At 33.7% G+C, this 19,411-nt stretch overlaps 1 protein-coding gene across 1 annotated transcript in view; it reads right to left on the reverse strand.

Annotated features, from left to right (window-relative positions):
- Positions 1-261: 261 nt before the first annotated feature.
- The window catches only part of LOC129227307 (sodium- and chloride-dependent glycine transporter 2-like), a 60,012-nt gene continuing 40,862 nt past the window's right edge, over positions 262-19,411 (reverse strand). The window contains exons 9-15 of the mRNA XM_054861852.1: positions 17,198-17,322; positions 15,189-15,301; positions 13,288-13,416; positions 11,037-11,136; positions 7,208-7,308; positions 3,756-3,908; positions 262-563 (exon numbers count right to left, since the gene is read on the reverse strand). Coding sequence (XP_054717827.1) covers positions 405-563; positions 3,756-3,908; positions 7,208-7,308; positions 11,037-11,136; positions 13,288-13,416; positions 15,189-15,301; positions 17,198-17,322 — 880 coding nt within the window. The 3' untranslated portion in view covers positions 262-404. The remainder of the gene's footprint in view (positions 564-3,755; positions 3,909-7,207; positions 7,309-11,036; positions 11,137-13,287; positions 13,417-15,188; positions 15,302-17,197; positions 17,323-19,411) is intronic.

Here is a 19,411-nt window from a genome sequence, read left to right on the forward strand (position 1 = left end):
ATTGGCTTGCCCATGTTACGGTTCCACGTTATGTTAACTTGGTAGCTAAGTCGTCCATCTTATGATAATTTTGCTCGGGAAAATGTTCTTAAAATTGGAACAGAAAAAGAACAAAATCGAATTTAAAAAAAAATCGCTTCAGGGTGCACACCCTCATGCTACAAACTAACTTTGTGTCGAATTTCATGAAAATCCGCAGAACGGTCTGGGCGCTGTGCGCGTCACAGAGATCCTGACAAACAGAGATCCGGACAGAGAGACTTTCAGCTTTATTATTAGTAAAGAAAATATCAGTGTATGTAAAATGATGTCTTCTTTTCTTCAATGCTTTCTTTCCTTTCTCATTCGATGAAATGGTTAATGATCTTGAAGAAAAACCCTTCCTTCGTTGCAAACAAATTTCGTTAGCTAATATCGCCATTCATTCTGTCCATAGCCAAATTGTCAATTCCTTTACACTTTGTATCTGAATGTTTTGCAGAATATATCTGTTCGTACAACAATCGCATTTCTGAATTAGATGGTCCCCAGTCTCGATGGGGCTGACATGCAGCTCGCCAACTCTGGAAGGAGAGAATACATTTTCAGCATAAAATGTTTAAAAAATACCAAGCTTATAGTCTATGTATTTGAAATCGGCGTGTCAAGACCAAGTAACTTTGCCCTCTCCACCCTTTCCAGTTCTTGTTGCCCTGGTTACCGTACTAGTCTGCAAATGTAGTGTTTCATACGCAACGTGGTAAAAAAGATCACAGTGCTGTAACCATGGTAACCAGAAGGGGAAAAGAGAAAGTTACTTGGCCTTGACACGCCAATTCTAAATGCATGAACTATTTATGAAAAAAAGGGAAAATGAAACGTCTTCATTAGACTTAAATAGACAGTGAGACCAAAATCATAATACAAGTTAAAATTAATACACGAAAACAACACAAAAATCCTACTTGAGGAAAGAAATCGCTTTGAAACGAAGAATCACTTTGAAGTTTTTAGATTACTAAGGTTTTTTATTTATTTATTTCTATTTGGTACTCTATTACTATGTTAGGTAGTATAAACTTTTTTTCAATGTAATGAATCCATAAAAGTGACACAAAGAGGTCGTTTTACGTAGTTCAAAATACCGGTTCGTTGTGCGCACTTTTGAACCTCTCCCCCCCCCCTCCCTCTCTTTCACCATATAAGAAAGCTGTATAAAGAGGGGGGAAAAGAAGATAATTGAAAGTACAATTTTGGATCTACTCCGTACCAGCTGTTAATAAAAAATTATTAAATAAAAACAAAAAACCCGACTGCGTAAAAACCAAAAAAACTAAAAAGAAAAATGTTTAAGCCCAGTAGTTTAAAATGTTATTAAGTACTACTGAATAACTACACCGTTGAAATAGTTTTATAACCGCACACAGATAAGACAAATCATAAATTCTAATGCAGAATAGAAGGATCAACAGTCGAGGCCCATTCCTTTCTGATTCAAAGAAACCCGTAAAATTTGAATGGGTCGGTTTACGGTAGGTTACAAATCTATTGGATGCTAAGGAATAATCTTACTTCCAGCAGTAAGTCGGTTAATAGTTTTTTGAATAAGTTATTTGAATGTTTTTCAAAACCAGTACTTTCATTGCGTATTGAACTGTTGTTTTCGTTGATATTTTTGAGGGGTCGAAGATGGTTTTTTCTACAATAATCGTTATTTGTTTGGTTTTGTGCAGGAAATTCGGCGAGCACATCTTTACTTTTATCAAAAATAAAGACTCAAAAATTCACTGTTCTATAAATACATGAACGCAGTGTCAATTGAAGGAGTTTGAAGAGAATTAACTAATAAACTCGAGGGAAATTACTACCGTATTACCCCGCATTATCCGACATGCCGGTAAAAAGCGAGGTTCACCAGCATGACGGGAAATTCGAATTTTCCGGCATGCCGGATAATTCGAGGTTTACTTTGCAACAAAACAAAAGTAAATTTCCCCATTCAGTTCATATCAGAAAGCAAACCACTGTAAGGAAAAAAATAAATAAATCCCGAAAGTAACCTTCTTCAAAAAAAAAAAAAGAAATGTGTACTGCACGTAATATGTGCTAGTTATTTATGGTAGGCCATTATGAATGGATTTAATTATATGCCAATAAAGTAACCAATTCAGCAGCAATCATTGTCATTGCGATTTGTTTACATTTTTTTTTAAATAAATTGTTTTAGGTTTCTTTTAGAGAGGTAAGTTTATTTTTTAGTTATTGAATAGCTATTGTAAATTCTTTAGCGAGCGGTAAATTACTGCTTAAATGATTGTTTACTTAGTTTTAATTTAATTTTTACAAAATGGGGTCGTTTCCAAAAATGTAAAAGTTTTTTTTTTTTTTTGAAAGAGCTGCTTAAAAACCTAAGATCTGACCATTTTTTAAATAATTGGTTTAAGTTTAATATTTGTAAAAAAAAAATACTTAAATCGGAGCGCTTTCATTGTCTACGCTTCTGCCGTATGACATCGCAAATGATGAAATGCCATTCAGTGTTGCCATTAACAGAACAAAATATTTAATTCGCATCTTTACTCACGTGTATTGGCAACGATAGGGTTAATAGCAAGCGTAGAGCGCAATTTTAATTCGCTTCTTGATTATCACAACGTGGAAACGCGGAGGAAAGATGCGCCAAAGAGCATCATTTGTGAAGTCATCAAGACCACGCCTTGTTTGAAAATTTGGACGTTTAAGAAAATTAATTAAAAAATAACTGTAGGGAAAATGAAAGTATTTTCTGGGTCCATGTTATTTTTTTCGCTTATTCTATCAATTTCAGTGACTAAAAGTACTACTTTTGACTGAAGGAAACAACACTATTATTTGTTATTAAACAATATTTTTCTTGCTAAAATAACAAATGACATTGTTAATAAAAATTTTTACAAAATTAAAATGTTTATTAATACTAATAAGGTATGTATAGAACTTATATTCATTTTTAATCTGAAGATATATTTTTTATAGTATTAATTTTTTTTCCTAACCTCGATTTTTCCGGCATGCCGGAAAGGACCAGGCAAGTGTTATTGAAAATCTGGTGACCCCCGAAATTTGCGGCATGACGGATAATGCGGGGTAATACGCGGTAGATGAAAGGATATATTTTATTTATTTATATTTAATATTAATTAAATCTACAGCTTAAAAAGTTCTTTCAATTTAATGAAGGACCATATTTACTCTACGCAATCTTTGTTTAAAACTTCATTTTCAAAAATTTTATTATTTAAAATCAAATGCATGAAAGAAAGCAATCTGAAATGCAACAAACCAGAATTTAGGGAGAGAATATCAACCTACTTTTTTCCTGTATAACTCTATACGTATAACTCTGGATGTATAACTCATGAAAGAAAGCAATCTGAAATGCAACAAACCACAATTGAGGGAGAGAATATCAACCTACTTTTTTCCTGTATAACTCTATACGTATAACTCTGGATGTATAACTCATGAAAGAAAGCAATCTGAAATGCAACAAACCAGAATTTAAGGAGAAAACATCAACCTACTTTTTTTCCTGTATAACCCTATACGTATAACTCTGTATGTATAACTCATGAAAGAAAGCAATCTGAAATGCAACCAACCAGAATTTAAGGAGAAAACATCAACCTACTTTTTTCCTGTATAACTCTATACGTATAACTCTGTATGTATAACTCATAAAAGAAAGCAATCTGAAATGCAACAAACCAAAATTTAGGGATAAAATATCAACCTACTTTTCTCCTGTATAACTCTACAGCAGCCCAGATAGGAATTTGTAAAACAGAGACCATGATGAGGGCCCAGCCTACGTATTCGGCCCACATCGGGTAAGGAACATTACCGTATGTTATGACTTCGTGAGTGAAGAAACTGTAAATTAAGACAACCTGCAATGAAAGTAACAATTGTACAGCAGAGTCTTTCGGAAAACAGTGCTGCAAATTTTATAAATTGTTATTATTCATAGATTGTATTAGACAGCACGAATAGTGATATTCAACATTCAAAAGCACAATTAAGAAACTCGCTATATAACCAAACAAATTTATTAGCATTTTTCGTGCTAGATTTAGCATTAAAAAATGAGATTTAACAAAAATATTTGGATCTAGCATTCGGAAAAAACTATAGCATTCAACACAATTGGAATTAGAAAATATTACTCGTTTAAATTCTTGTATGGAAAGTAGATTTACATTTAGAAACCTGCCTTACCAATCCTGTTGCTCAAAGCGTTTAAAAGAAAAAATCCCCCCCCCCTATTTTATTTATTTATTGTTTATTTATTTTTTTTTTAATGCCTAACTTTATTTGCATACTGTCATTATTGTACACAGCTGAAAGCTTTGAAAAGTTAAAAGCTTTCTTTTGCTTTTTGAAACCTGGATAAAAAAAAAAAACTTTGACTAATTATATTTTTGTTACATAACAATGCAATAAAACATTTTAGAAAAGTAATTCATGTATAATGACACACACTATATCACCAAAAGTATTGGGACACTTTCAAAAAAAAAAAAAAAAAAAGAATCTCCACCCCCCCCCCCCATTTTATTTGTATATTTTTTATTTATTTATTTATTTATTTTTTTAAATGCCTAACTTTATTTGCATACTGTCATTATTGTACACAGCTGAAAGCTTTGAAAAGTTAAAAGCTTTCTTTTGCTTTTTGAAACCTGGATAAAAAAAAACTTTGACTAATTACTTTTTTGTTACATAACAATGCAATAAAACATTTTAGAAAAGTAATTCATGTATAATGACACACACTATATCACCAAAAGTATTGGGACACTTTCAAAAAAAAAAAAAAAAAAAAAATCTCCCCCCCCCCCCCTATTTTATTTATTTATTTTTTATTTATTCTTTTTTTTTTTTTAATGCCTAACTTTATTTGCATACTGTCATCATTGTACACAGCTGAAAGCTTTGAAAAGTTAAAAGCTTTCTTTTGCTTTTTGAAACCTGGATTTAAAAAAAACTTTGACTAATTACTTTTTACTTTCTTCTATATCTAATATATAGAAGAAAGTATTGGATTCGTGCAAATTTTCGAATTTCGAATTTTGACGGATTCGAACGTTTTGAGGTGTGCTGAGTCCATTTCGACCATTTTTGGAAAATGTCTGTCTGTCTGTGTGTGTGTGTGTATGTATGTGTGTGTGTGTGTGTATGTGTGTCACGTCTGTGTGTGACCAGTTTTTTGTGGCCGCTCTACAACAAAAACTACCGCATGAAATCGAACGAAATTTAGTACACATATGTGCCCCTATGTGAACTTGTGCCCATTAGTTTTTGGCGCGAATTCCTCCAAGGGGGGTGGAGCAATGGGACGTTTTTCGAGTTACGCGTGCTTGCTATTCCTCAGGAAGTTACTGGCGGAATCAAACAAAATTTGGTCCATATGTTGGTATTAACAGGAACAGGTGCTGATTCAATTTTGGTGTCAATAACTCAAACGGGGGTTGAGCTATAGAACGTTTTTTGTCGTCAATTGTGACTGCTGTATCTCAAGAAATAATGAACGGAATGAAAGAAAAATTTATCGGCAAGTAGCCCTTAGTGGGTATAAGAACTGATTTTATTTTTGTGTCAACAGCTAAAAAGGGGGTAGCGCAATCACCTGTTCTTTTTTTCCATTTTGAGTGCCCTATCTCAAGAAGTAATGCTACGTTCTGGTTGAAATTTGGACTATATGTGAATCCATATGTAAACAGGCTTTGGTTCTATTTTGACGCCGATCGCTCCAAGAGGTGTTGATTTTTTTTTTTTTTTTGCGAATAAAAATATTTTTATTAATGCAACAATAAGAAAGATGAATCGTAATAGATTGTCGTCTGCGTATTTCTCGTGATTTTAATTGTATGGAAATGATAGGAAATATTATCTCAATGATTTAAAATTTTTAACTGTTGCCATCTTATGTTTGTTAACAAATAAAATATTTGTAATTAATTCAAGCAAGGCTTTTAAAATAACTTTCAATTTTCGCTCTTTGCTTTGCTTTTGCAATAATTCAGACATTGGGATGGTCGTCAAGTTTTTGCATGTGTAATTTTGTTTTTGTTGGGAATATTGCTTCCTCGTCAAGCATGGGGAGGGATCAGAAAAAAAAAAAGAAAAAGAAAGAAGAAAGTTTCGTGATGGCCACAACATACTAGTTTGTTACATAACAATGCAATAAAACATTTTAGAAAAGTAATTCATGTATAATGACATACACTATATCACCAAAAATATTGGGACACTTTCAAAAAAAAAAAAAAAAAAAAACCCGCATTTTTATGGATTTCTCGAAAAATAAGAGACCAATTAATTGTTCTGTAGCTTTTGTCACATAAAAAGTATGCTTCCGCTCTCATTTTCCAGTAAAAATTATTTCGCCCATACATACAGGGGATCAGCAACAAATTGAAGAACGTTTTTACATTAGTCTATACATACTTTCGAGAAAATATGGATATAATGGTCCTTTGGGGCGCGAGTGATGCAATTTTTTTTACCACCGCAGTAGCTTTTGTTGAAAAATAACAGTGACAAAAGTTACAAAGCAATTGGTCAATTAATTCTCAAGAAATCCTTAAAAGTGTGAATGTTTGAAAGTGTCCCAATACTTTTGGTCTATATAGTGTTGCAGTATAGGTATTACATAAAAAGTAGTCGAAAACTTTGTACTGCATAGTGAATAAAATATGACAACGTATATAAAGTACAAATTGAGAATAGAAAAAGGTTAAAAAACCAGCAAACAGCTGTTTCGGCACTCTAAAATACAAGTGCCATCATCAGTGCAGTAAAAACGAAGACAGGTTCACCCGACTAAAACACAATCGAGGCGAACAATCATTCGCCTCGACTGTGTTTCGACTGTCGATTCAAATTGTTCGCCTCGACTGTGTTTTAGTCGGGTGAACCTGTCTTCGTTTTTACTGCACTGATGATGGCTTTTGTATTTTAGAGTGCCGAAACAGCTGTTTGCAGGTTTTTTAACCTTTTTCTATTCTCAATTTGTACTTTATATACGTTGTCATATTTTATTCAGTATAGGTATTAGTTCTAAACAATGGACACACTTGTTAAAACAAGTCTTCTGATAAATCTTCAGTAAATAAATCTGGAAAAATAATTATTTAAAAGTTACAAAAAAAAAAAAAAGCAAAATAGCAGAAGCACAATAGCTTACCCACAATACTACTGGCGAGATGTATTTCCAACAAAGCCGCCAATATAGTCCGGGACGAAAACCTAACATGAATTCAAGGTCATCGGCAAATCTTTCAGCCCCTGCGCAAATAATAATAATAATAATAATAATAATAATAATAATGCGTTATTCTCACAAGCATTTGTGAAAAAAATTGCACTTCACAAATGAGTACATGTAGAAATCACTTAATGTAATAACCAGTTAATCGTTACCAAAAGTGGAAAAGTAAAAAATGCTACGTCTTGTGTCACTTTTGTATTTGTTACCCTCCGACTGAAAATAAATCTTGGACAAAAAACTGATATTCTCTTATACTGGAATCGAAGTGAGAGCGCAGACAAATATCTCGTCGTACAGGACGATTTCCCCTATCGACACCACTGATAGATTTTAAAGCAAAGTATTGGAAGTAATCAGGATTATTTTACTATTTTACTAGTTTCGCGCAAAACGTGTCAACCATTTGTTCTAGTTGAATCACGTGACTTGGGTTCGCTAACTCAGCTTTTCCAAAGCCAATGATTGGACTTTGCTCCCTGCAGTTATTAATACATGCTTTAAGATCGACAAAGCGATCCACTAATTAACCTGTACTAATTGACAATCATGGAAAAAAAAATTAATTTGAATTTTGACATCTTGAATTCAAATTATGTTTTCCGCAATCACGAGTGTGTGTATGTAGGCGAGTGTGTTTGTGTGTGGGGTATGTGTGTTGTGTGTAGGGGTATGTGTATGTATGTGTACGCATGTGTGTTTGTGTCTGTGTGCAGGCATAAATGTGTGGGTACTTGTGTGTATTAGTGTTTGTGTGCGTTTGGGCGGGGTATATGTATGTGTGTGTAGGCATATGTGTTTGTGTCTATGTGCAGGCATGAATGTGTGGGTAGTTGTGTGTATGTGTAGGTGTCTGTATATATGTGTGTGTGTGTGTTTGTGTGTGTAGTTGTGTATGTATGCGCATGTGTCTAGGACATGGATGCAACCTGGAGACGGCTTTCACTATAGGAGCAGCATCGTGAGGACCCGGTCGACGGTGATAATGCGGAGGGTGGTGGTGGGAAAATAAAATCAAAGGACATCAAAACAGTCAAATGAGAACAATAAGCAATCGTGATTGCTCAAAAAAAGTAAAACCAGCACTTTAAAGCAATTTTTATTTATTTTTTTAATTTTTTTCTCTCTTTTATTTTTTCTTAATTTTTGCTTGTAATTTTTCTTCTTTATTTCTTTCTTACAGTTATTATTATTATTATTATTGTTATTATTATTTTTTTTTAATATTCATTTTATCTAAAGGCAATTTAAAATTATTTTCAGTGTTTCTTAGTTAAATATTCAAAAAAAAAAAAAAAAAAACATAATATATCCTACATGCCGGAACTTGATTCTCTGTGATGCTTACCAGAAATCTGAGAGTAAATTAGGTACCTTATTACAGCGTAACAATCAGTGCACACAGTGACTCGAGCAAAAAAACTACATTACTTTATTTTAAATTGTGCAAGTGTCGAACTTAAATATGCCGTTACTAGTTCACGTTGACTAATACTCCATCGAGAAGCTATAATAATATTTTTTTACGTCTGCACTCTTAATTCAAAAGAGCGAAAAAATAACTCTTAAAAGGAGTGAAATCTATTGCGAGTGTGTTCATTCTTTCTGAGTGCTAGCTTTATCGAAAAAAGACGCTTTACGAAAAAACCAACTTTTCCTTATTCGCGTGAAATTCGGAAACATCCTTTGGATGAGCGAAAAATAAAAACATTCTTTAAAAGAAGGACTCAAAAACATTTTCATTGGTTCGATTCTGTCACGTGATTTTGTTTAGGGAGAATCTTCTATGCCTCCATGTTCGGCTTAACTAACGTTGGTCGCGAGTACCAAGTGGATGTCGCTGTCTAAATGTCTTCATTTAATGATTTAAAACAATATTTGCTGCCGAATGAGGTTTCTGAAGGCGATGCAAAAAACTGCATGGTAAGTACGAAGAATTTTCTTTTTCATTAAAACTTGTAACTGTTAATATTTCTTGAACTGCTCGTATATCGCTACAAATCACCCACGTGCAATGTTACGGCGAACTTTTTGTAACTTTTTCTTCCAAATTAATGAAACTTTCATCAACAATTTTGTTTCGTTCATCGAATCAAAAATATGACATTTGAAATAGTCGTTACCATCTTTGGTGTGTGTGTGTACTGTATATATATTTTAGTTAGGTGTTACAGACTCGACCATGCGCAAATCTATAGGTCGGATACCGAATCCACTCCCGATGGTCGGAGCTCCAACCACTGCGTATATTTTAAATTAATCAAATATTGTTTGTGTGTATAATAAACTTTAAAGAGTTTCATAAACTTTGTATAATACACTCATTCATATGTGTAACGGGCCATTCATTAATTAAGGGTCCTGAGGGGGAGGGGGTGGAAAATTATCTACATACCCTTGCTTGAAAGGGGGGGGGGTTAGATCCATTCTTACGTAATATTTTCCAAGCCGATATTTTATATTAGAAATCCGCGGTCAAGTGGTTTGGCAAATAAATATTATATTTCATTTGCTTTAGGAAGGTAAAAGTATGTATTATAGGATGAGCTGTTTTTTACTAGTGTTTCAAAGAATGAAACGTGTAAAATATAATAAAAGAATCGCTCTGTGTTTTGCATGTCTTATTTTTAATTATAATCGCATCATATACAAAAATTATTTGTCGAAAAAACATTCGGTCTAGATTCCTTACAGTAAACATTTCTTTACTCAAAAGGGTTTTAAAAAATAATAATGATAGTTAATTTAAGAACGATCCCACTGATATAATATTTGTTATTTTATTATTGTGAAGAAAAAAAAGAATCTTACGTAGATGGGAGGGGGGGGGGGATCTTACAGACTCTTACATAAGGGGAAGGGAAGGTCAAAAATTGCCAAAATTGTCCTTATGTAATTTAAGAATGGCCCCGAAGAAACAAAATTGAATTCAAACGTATCTTGTCATAATTTATGAGTGACTTTTTAAATTAATTTGGACTGATCTAACTTTTAAAACATTATTAATGTTAAAAGGCACATTGAGAATATTAATATAAAGTTTCAAAATTTTAAATCTATTTATTTGGAACTGTGTGGGTTTTTTAATTTTATTTCAATCTTTAGAATCGGAAATGTACGTAATATTGCAAGTGGGTGATTTGTAACGATATACGAGTAGTTCAAGAAATATTATCAGTTAAAGTTTTATTAAAAAAGAAAATTATTCGTACTATTTACCATGCAGTTTTTGTGCATCCTCTTCGGAAACACTAAAAACAGGTTTTTTTTTCATTTTTTTAACCTAAAAACTAATTTTTTTTTCAAATGAAATAACAATTTTAAAAACAGTTTTAAATTCAAATACACAGCATAAGCACATGAAAACACATTTAAAAAAAAATTTACCAAATGAGAGTGAAATGATTTTACCAATTTTATTCTAAAAAAGAGTGAAGTATCGGCTTTCCAAAACGAAAAGCAGCCACTCTTTTACGATATTAAAAAAGAGTGAAAATAACTTATCAAAAGGGAGTGAAATTAACTTATCCAAAAGGAGTGAAAATAACCGCTCCGCAAAAGGAATGAAATTCACTCCTATAAGGAAAGTGCGTTTTCAAAACTGGAAAGGAGTGAAAATTTACTCTGAGTTGAAATCGCTGGAATTTTTTAAGAGAGTGCTTACGATCTACTTTTGCAATTTCTAGTTTAAAAAATGATTTTTAAGCAAAACATGATCAAAAATATTCATGAATGAACTGAAACGTACCGTAACCCCACATGATGAAGCTGATCTCGAATGTTGCCACAAAAATCCCTGCGTATCCCCCACCATATCGATCCATGAGGTTCAAAACGTACTGTCCTCCCTGCGAACCAAAAATAAATAGGTAAATAAATGAGAGCTTTAAACAAAGAAAAATGTTATGAGAGTATTTACATCTGTATACGATACATAAATGCCTGTAGGAAGTTATTTTGCATACGTACTCGAGAAAACATTGGAACAATTTTAAGGCTTTGTGAAAATTATTGAAAGATGTTTTATTAAAATGTTGGAGTACTAACAGAGACTTGCAAAACGAATCTCTGAGTTTATTCCAGAAGCACTCACGAAATTGGTACATTATGCCTTTTACGAAAATTTCTTACAGGGTTAGCATAAAAGAATATACCGGTTTTTAAAAATTTATATTTCATAAACTATTACACTTACCACTATAAATGATACATAAAAATATAAAAAAATTGAAAAAAAAAGAACAGACTTCACAAAATTGCTCTAAAAAGTGAGAAATAATTTTATTCTTTAAACACCATCGATAATACTTTTAAGCATAATCTTTGAATTGGCGCAAAAAGAAAAAGTAAAATCCAGGGTAACCAAGCTTCGTTCATATTTTTTTTTTTAAATCATCCAAAGTTAGGAACAAAAGATTTATATCTTTGCTCAAATATGCAGTCATCAATGCATAATATATGTGGTACTGAAGAAACTAGGTCTGGTTAAATTTTTAGTTGTAGTTGAGTTATGGCTGTGAATGATTTTATCTATCGTGTTTGAGCCAACTTAAAAAAGTGTGTTTAAAAGTATTATCGATGGTGTTTAAAGAAAAAAAAAATATTTTTCACTTTTTAGAGCAATTTTGAAGTCGGTTCTTTTTTTTTTTTTTTTTTTTCAAATTTTTTTTAAAGTTTTGCTGTTGAGGACTAACTAGATACTTTTTAATAATAATTGATCTTTTACTATTAATGACAGATATTGTTTTTCACCAGGATTGCCTTTGAAACTGTCTGTAATTCTGATACTCGCTAGATATTGTCCGTGTGACCAAGGGAAGACACATAGAAAATCTCTGAAATATGTATACAAAATTTTGAAGTTCCGTCTACATTCTGTGTAAATCTTATCGATACATTTTTTTTCATTAAATAGTTATAGCCGTTTGTAATCGCTATATTCATTTTGACTCACCCTGTATTTTGCATGACTTTCGTTTTAAAACCGTTTCATTCCTCCGAATTTTTAACGTATTCTCGTGTATCGAAAGTGTTCACCCTCTTAGCCACGGCTAGCAGAAAGTCAGTCATGGTTCGACGAATCAACAAACTCGATTTTCTTCTTTTGTAAAGTAGAAAGTTTGTTCAAAGTAGTAGCCGTGGATTAACTCAAGAAATTGCTTTCCCTTTTTTTTTTTTGAATAATCGCTATTAATTCTTCCGTATATTCCCTTTTCTCTGATTCGCTTTTAATCCGAAAATTTGCATTCGCTCAATCTTCTAAGTCTGCTGCTTTTACCTTGTTCGTATCTGCTTCGCGTTATTTTACTAATTCCGTAACAGTTACGTATTTAAATCTAGACCGACCACACTGCGTTCACGGAAAATACTAGATGTAAATAAAAAACAAATACGCCAACTGGCGCAGTCAACCACGTATTTTGGCGGCGTGAAAAATATCAAATCAGTGCCAAGCGTGCGGCCAATATTGGTTTCATGCCCTTAAATATATCAGCATTTACTTAATATTGACGGAAAAAGGGTATAAAAACAAATTAAAATATAAATGCCAGATGCTAATAGGAAAAATGAGGCAAAAAAGGATTTAATTGAAACAACTTTTTTCGAAAAGGGTAGTTTATTTTCCCGGAAAAGTAGTCCTGGAACGATGATGTCGCAGTACCAATGCATCCCTAGTATGTATGTACGTAGTCAAAGGTGCTCTCAAAGAAGGGGTCATGGCGCTGTCTGTGCCATTGAAATTTTTATGGGGTTGTTTAAAGGGTTATTTCCCCTTGTTTTGTTGGGGTGTCTAGTTCTTCGAGTCATAAACAAGCGACCACTTCATTGAAAATGGCTGCAGAAAAAATCTTAGTCGCCAGAAGACCACCCTGTGTATGCGTGGATATATTTTGATGATCCGACTGACTCAGTAATAGCCCCCCCCCTCCTTTTTTTTTCCAAAGATATCTCCTTCACAAGGAATAATATAATTATTTTGTTGTTTTAATATTTCTTACCTGAGTAACATTCGGCAGGCCCAGCAGAAAAAACAACATGCAGCACGAGAATGTGATGATCACCCTTTTGCTCTTCAGATGAGGAAATTCATCGTATATGGCAGTAAAAACATTTTCTAAATAAGAAAACTGGAGAATAGTGAGTAACAGAAAAGATTTTTAAAAAATCACAAATATGTTATCCGTATTCCATTCATTTCATTTTTGACTTTAATACCGTTTACTTGAAATAGTAGAAACTTAGCAGTCAAAACTTTTTCTGATAACTTTAAGTCATTATGTTGCAGTATTGTTCATGTGAGAGGTCGTGACGTCAATTTTTTTTTCTGTTAAAGTATTTGAAAACTTTAGTTATAATTTGAAAAGCAAACTTTCGTTTTATTTCCCATTTATCTGAGGATACATGACATTCAAAAGTGTATAACTCTACAAAAGTATTATTTCTAATGCATGTTAAAAAATGTCCTGATTTTTTTTTTTTTTTTTTTTTGAATATAACTCTCGTTAAAGTCATCATCTTGATTTGTTAAAAAGGAAACACAAGCAAACTTTAAACAAAACAAACCTGATGTGAACTAAATTTACAACTGCATATGAGGCAGTGAGAAGCAAAGGGATGCAAGTGGACTACTATTTTAAGTTTCGAGTAAAACGCGTTTAAAGATCAGATCCTAGGTAGGCTTCCATTGAATTTTGTTTCTAAATCATGCTGTACAGCAGCACCTACCAGGGCTACTAGTACCATCTCTTGCCCCAAGACGGAGGAGAGGTTCACCTACCATGTGTACTGGTTATCTCCAAATTTTTAATTTTGCCACTTACATCCCTTTGCTTCTCACTGCCTCATATGCAGTACTGGTCATTAAAATTGCTACACCAAAAAGGATTTGTCAGAATTAAACAAAATTTTGCACACGTGATGGCAACATTGACGCTAGAAAACGATTACAAAATGAAAGCAAAATAATCATTTGCTACTGGAAAAATCTCACACGAATGTTGGTTTAAGTACCTTGTTACGCAACCTCTAGGTGGAATGTAAGAGTCGATACGGCAGAGCATTGAGGTACAGCAGTTTCGTATGATGTCCTACGTCCTCTCGTACCACAGTTGCTGTAAACACGCCACTAATTCGATCAAACTTACAGGCTGTCCAATTTACCGTCTCAAGTGACCCCAGATATGCTGGATTTGTGACAAATCAGTGCATCGCGCAGACCAGAGAAAGTGATAATGTGGAAGAGGAAGTCCCTTGACACCCTTGCTGTGTGTGACTGAGCATTGTCGTGTTAAAAAATGGCTCCTGGGAGCCCCGTCGTGAGTGGGTATGAGTTTGATCGAATGAGTGCCACGTTTACAGCAACTGTAGTACGAGGTGACGTAGGACATCGTAGGAGACTGCTATGCCTCAATGTTAAATTGTATCACTTCGTACATCGTACATTCACGCTAGAGGTGACTTAACAGGGCACTTAAACCTCCATTCATTTGAGATTTTTCCAACAATAAAAGATCAATTTGCTTTCATTTTGTAATCACTTTCTAATGTCAATTTTGCTATCACGTGTGCAAAATTTAGCTTCATTCTGGCAATTTCTTCTTGGTGTAGCAATTTTAATGACTAGTAGTTTATATCTCCTTTTTCTGTATTTTTTCCCGAATCTGACTTGTCGTGCGACATTAACGATGAATAAGTTCACAAATTGAAACATAAGTATCGAATCACAATAACTTTCCAAGTATAAAGTATAACTCTTATTTCTCTTTGCATATAAGAAGACTACAGTTGAAAGTTTTTTTCTTTGTAAAAGAAACGTACAGTTTTCAATCTTGTCAAGCTTAGACATTTTTAATATAAAATTAGAAAGATCATATTTTCCAAGCATCTAACATAACCTTACCTCACTATCAATGGCTAACAGGAACAACATAAAGAAAAACAAAATGGACCACAGCTGAGGGACGGGTAAGCGAGCCAGCGCTTCGGGATAGGTAACAAATGCCAGTCCTTGCCCTGAATTAAAAGAAAAAAAAAATTTAAAAAAATTAATTTTATTTTTGTCCTTTTGAATTCAAATTATGTTTTTCGCAATCACGAGTGTGTGTGTGTGTGTATGTAGGCGTGTGTGTTTGTGTGTGGGGGTATGTGTGTTTGTGTGTAGGGGTATGTTTATGTGTGTGTAGGCATGTGTGTGTCTGTGCGCAGGCATGAGTGTGTGGGTAGTTTTGTGTATGAGTGCTTGTGTGCGTGGGCGCGGGGTATGTGTATGTGTGTGCAGGTATGTGTATTTGTGTCTGTGTGCATGCATGAATATGTGGGTAGTTGTGTGTATGTGTTTGTGTGTGTGGGTAGTTTTTTGTATGAGTGTTTGTGCGCGTGGGGGCGGGGTATGTGTATGAGTGTGTAGGTATATGTGTTTGTGTCTGTGTGCATGCATGAATATGTGGGTAGTTGTGTGTATGTGTGTGTATGTGTTTGTGTGTAGGTGTCTGTATGTATGCGTGTGCGTATGTGTTGGTGTGTGTGTATGTGTAGGTGTCTGTAAGTATGTATGTGTATGTGTTTGTGTATGTGTGCAGGTGTATGTGTGTGTATGTGTTTGTGTGTAGGTGTCTGTATGTATGCGTGTGTGTATGTGTTGGTGTGTGTGTATGTGTAGGTGTCTGTAAGTATGTGTGTGTATGTGTGCAGGTGTATGTGTGTGTATGTGTTTGTGTGTGTATGTATGCGTGTATGCGTGTGTGTGTAGGATATGAACGCAACCTGGAGACGATTTTCGCTATAGAGGCATATTTCCGGCTCCTCACGAGCAGCATCGTGAGGAGCCGGTCGACAGTTGTGCTGCAGAGGGTGCTGGCGGGAAAATAAAATGATAGGACATCAAAACAGTCAAATGAAAGCAATAAGCAATCGTTATTGCTCAAAAATACAGTGAAGGTTTCGAGTTTCGAATCTCTACCAGTTTCAATTTTTCCATTTCATTTTTATTAAATGGAAAAATTGGCACTATCAGTTGAGATTCTTATCCGTGCTGATCAGTTGATTCTGATCAGTATAGATCAGAATTAAAAAAAAAACAGTGCAATCAAATATCTTCATCTCTTGTAGACAGTAGAATTATACAGTAATAGAAAATACAGTAGAACTTTGCTCCAGGGGGGATGAACAATTAATCGTAGTGAATTTGTTGAATTTCTTTAAGAAAAAAATCCCATTAACTAGGTTCAAAACGAATTTTTAGAATAATAATAATAAAGAATTACAAAAACTAGCACAGGCGAATCCCGAAAACTCGACCTAATGTAAACCAAAAGCTGTCCCGCACACCATAGATTTTTTTCGTCCTGCCAGGGTTAGGCCCAGTTCTCTGTATCTGGCAAGTTTATCGAGTGTCGAGTTTTCGGGACTCTACTGCAGTAAACAGAGTGCTTATTATCTCTCTTTCTCTCTCTTTCCTCCACTCACTTTCTTTTTCTCTTCAAAAAAAAATTAGGGGCAACATATGGACCAAATTTTGTTTGATTCCGCCAGTTACTTCCTGAGGAATAGCAAGCACGCGTAACTCAAAAAACGTCCCATTGCTCCACCTCCCTTGGAGGAATTCGCGCCAAAAACCAATGGGCACAAGTTCACATAGGGGCACATATGTGTACCCAATTTCGTTCAATTTCATGCGGTAGTTTTTGCTGTAGAGCGGCCACAAAAAACTGGTCACACACAGACGTGACACACACACACACACACACACACAGACAGACATTTTCCAAAAATAGTCGAAATGGACTCAGCACACCTCAAAATGTTCGAATCCGTCAAAATTCGAAATTCGAAAATTTGCACGAATCCAATACTTTCTTCTATATATTAGATATAGAAGAAAGTAAAAAACTGTAGAAATGTTAAACTCACCTTGTTTCGCCACTTTACTAATATCAACATTCATTTCGTGAGCCAAATTTCCAAGGACGGCAAATATCACAATTCCAGCCAATAAACTTGTTGCGAAGTCTAGCAAACTGACGAACAAAGCATCCCTTTTTTAAAATAAAGCAATTAATAGGTTTATTGCACAAATACTTCATGTAATGATTTTAGTATCATTACGTAACTAATCAAAAACAGCTTACACGTATATTACACATTTATACGCAAAGAATCGACGAAATCTCGATGTGAAATTTCTGAGGCATTTATATTTGATAATGGGGTTGTTTCCTTCAGTCAAAAGTAGTACTTTTAGTCACTGAAATTGATAGAATAAGCAAAAAATAAAAAATAAATAAAATAAACAAAATGGACCCAGAAAATTCTTTCATTTTCTCAACAGTTACTTTTTAATTAATTTTTTTAAATCTCCGATTTTTCAAACAAGGCGTGGTCTTGATGACGTCACAAATGATGCTCTTTGGCGCATCTTTGTATCGCGTTTCCACGTTATGATAATCAAGGAGCGAATTAAAATTGCCCTCTACGCTTGCTATCAACAATATCGTTGCCAATACAAGTGAGTAAAGATGCGAATTAAATATTGTGCTCTTCTGAATGGCAACACTGAAAGGCATTTCATCATTTGTGACGTCAACGGCAGAAGCCGTAAACAATGAAAGCGCACCGATTAAAGTAATTTTTTAAAAATATTAAACTTAAACAAATTATTTAAAAATGGTCAGATCCTATGTTTTTAATCATGCTCTTTCAGAAAAAATACTTTTAAAATTTTGGAAGCGACCCCATTGCAAAAAAAAATGAACAGCTAAATGCAGTACATGTGAGTAAAGAATGTTACGTCACATAAATTGCAAAATGTGTTTTAAGCAGAGGATTGCAAAACAAAAACGCTGTTGCCTAAGTGGCGCGAGTGGACTGAGGAAATTTGAAAACTTACCGAAGAAACTTACCTTGTTTGAAATATATTAAGAAAGTAATTTAATGAAGTATACTTGGCAGCTCGAAAGAGTATCGTTTAAAATTTAATATTATGATCTTTTAGATCTTTTAGTAAGTTTTCTTCAAAGAGTTTTCAGTAAACAATTAAACATTCAAGATGAGTTTCTCAGAACGATGAGCCAACAAAGCCTTCGCTCAGGTAAAAAGATACTTTTACTATAAACAGCCTCGGAAACTAAACAAGTTACTCACCAATAACACAGTAAAATTATCACTTAAGATTGTAAGCTTCGTTAAGTAGTTTATCTTAGAAATAAAATGATTTTGAAAATTTCCTTCCCCGTCAACCTCATAATCCAAATTGAGAGAATGATGATGAAGGGGGACGCCATCTTTCGTGGAGAAAGCGAATTATTGTGAATCTGTGTTTGGGACAACGATGGCTTACGTACTAGCTGATCTTTTACAGATAACTATAAATTTTGTGGAATAGTAACTTGCTGTCCATAAATAACATTTTTTCAACATATTTACTCCCCTCCCCATTTGTCACAAGGGATCACACTTTACTTCTCCCCTTGTCACGTTGTGTTACATAAACATTAAAAATAACAGAATTTAAAAAAAAAAAAATACTAAGCAGTTTTCATAATGCTCTCAAAAGGACAAAATAACTTTTCTCGGACAGTTTAAGTATTCCTGTAGTTTTCAAAAATTCCAAGAAAATGACACCACAAACAAAGAAAAGTGCGGCTGACGTCAAGAAGAAAATTTTTTTTATCGTTATCTAGCTTTCAATCATAACTTTGAGTGTTAAAGCGTGCATATCTTTCTTATTGGGAAAGTTTGGTTTGAAATGACTAGAACCGCACTTGTCATTGTTTGTGGTGTCATTTTCTTGGAATTTTTGAAAACTACAGGAATACTTAAATTGTCTTTTCTGACCAAGAAAAGTTTTTTTGTCCTTTTGAGTGCATTATGAAAAGTGCTTAGTATTTTTAAAAAAAATCTGTTGTTTTATATTTTTTCGTGTAAGAATATTTCAGAAATAGAATAATTTTACCATCACGAAACTTCATCTTTTTTTTCATATGAATGCTTTTTCATATTTTTTCATATGAAACGAAAAAACCTATACGCGTGTCTAAAACTAATCCTTGTTCCTCTCTAGGATTTATTCTTTTTCTAATTTAATCAAAATCATTTAAATATTAAAGGTTTTCCAAACTAATTTAT

Source organism: Uloborus diversus, chromosome 1 (genome assembly GCF_026930045.1).
Source record: "Uloborus diversus isolate 005 chromosome 1, Udiv.v.3.1, whole genome shotgun sequence".
NCBI lineage: Eukaryota > Metazoa > Arthropoda > Arachnida > Araneae > Uloboridae > Uloborus > Uloborus diversus.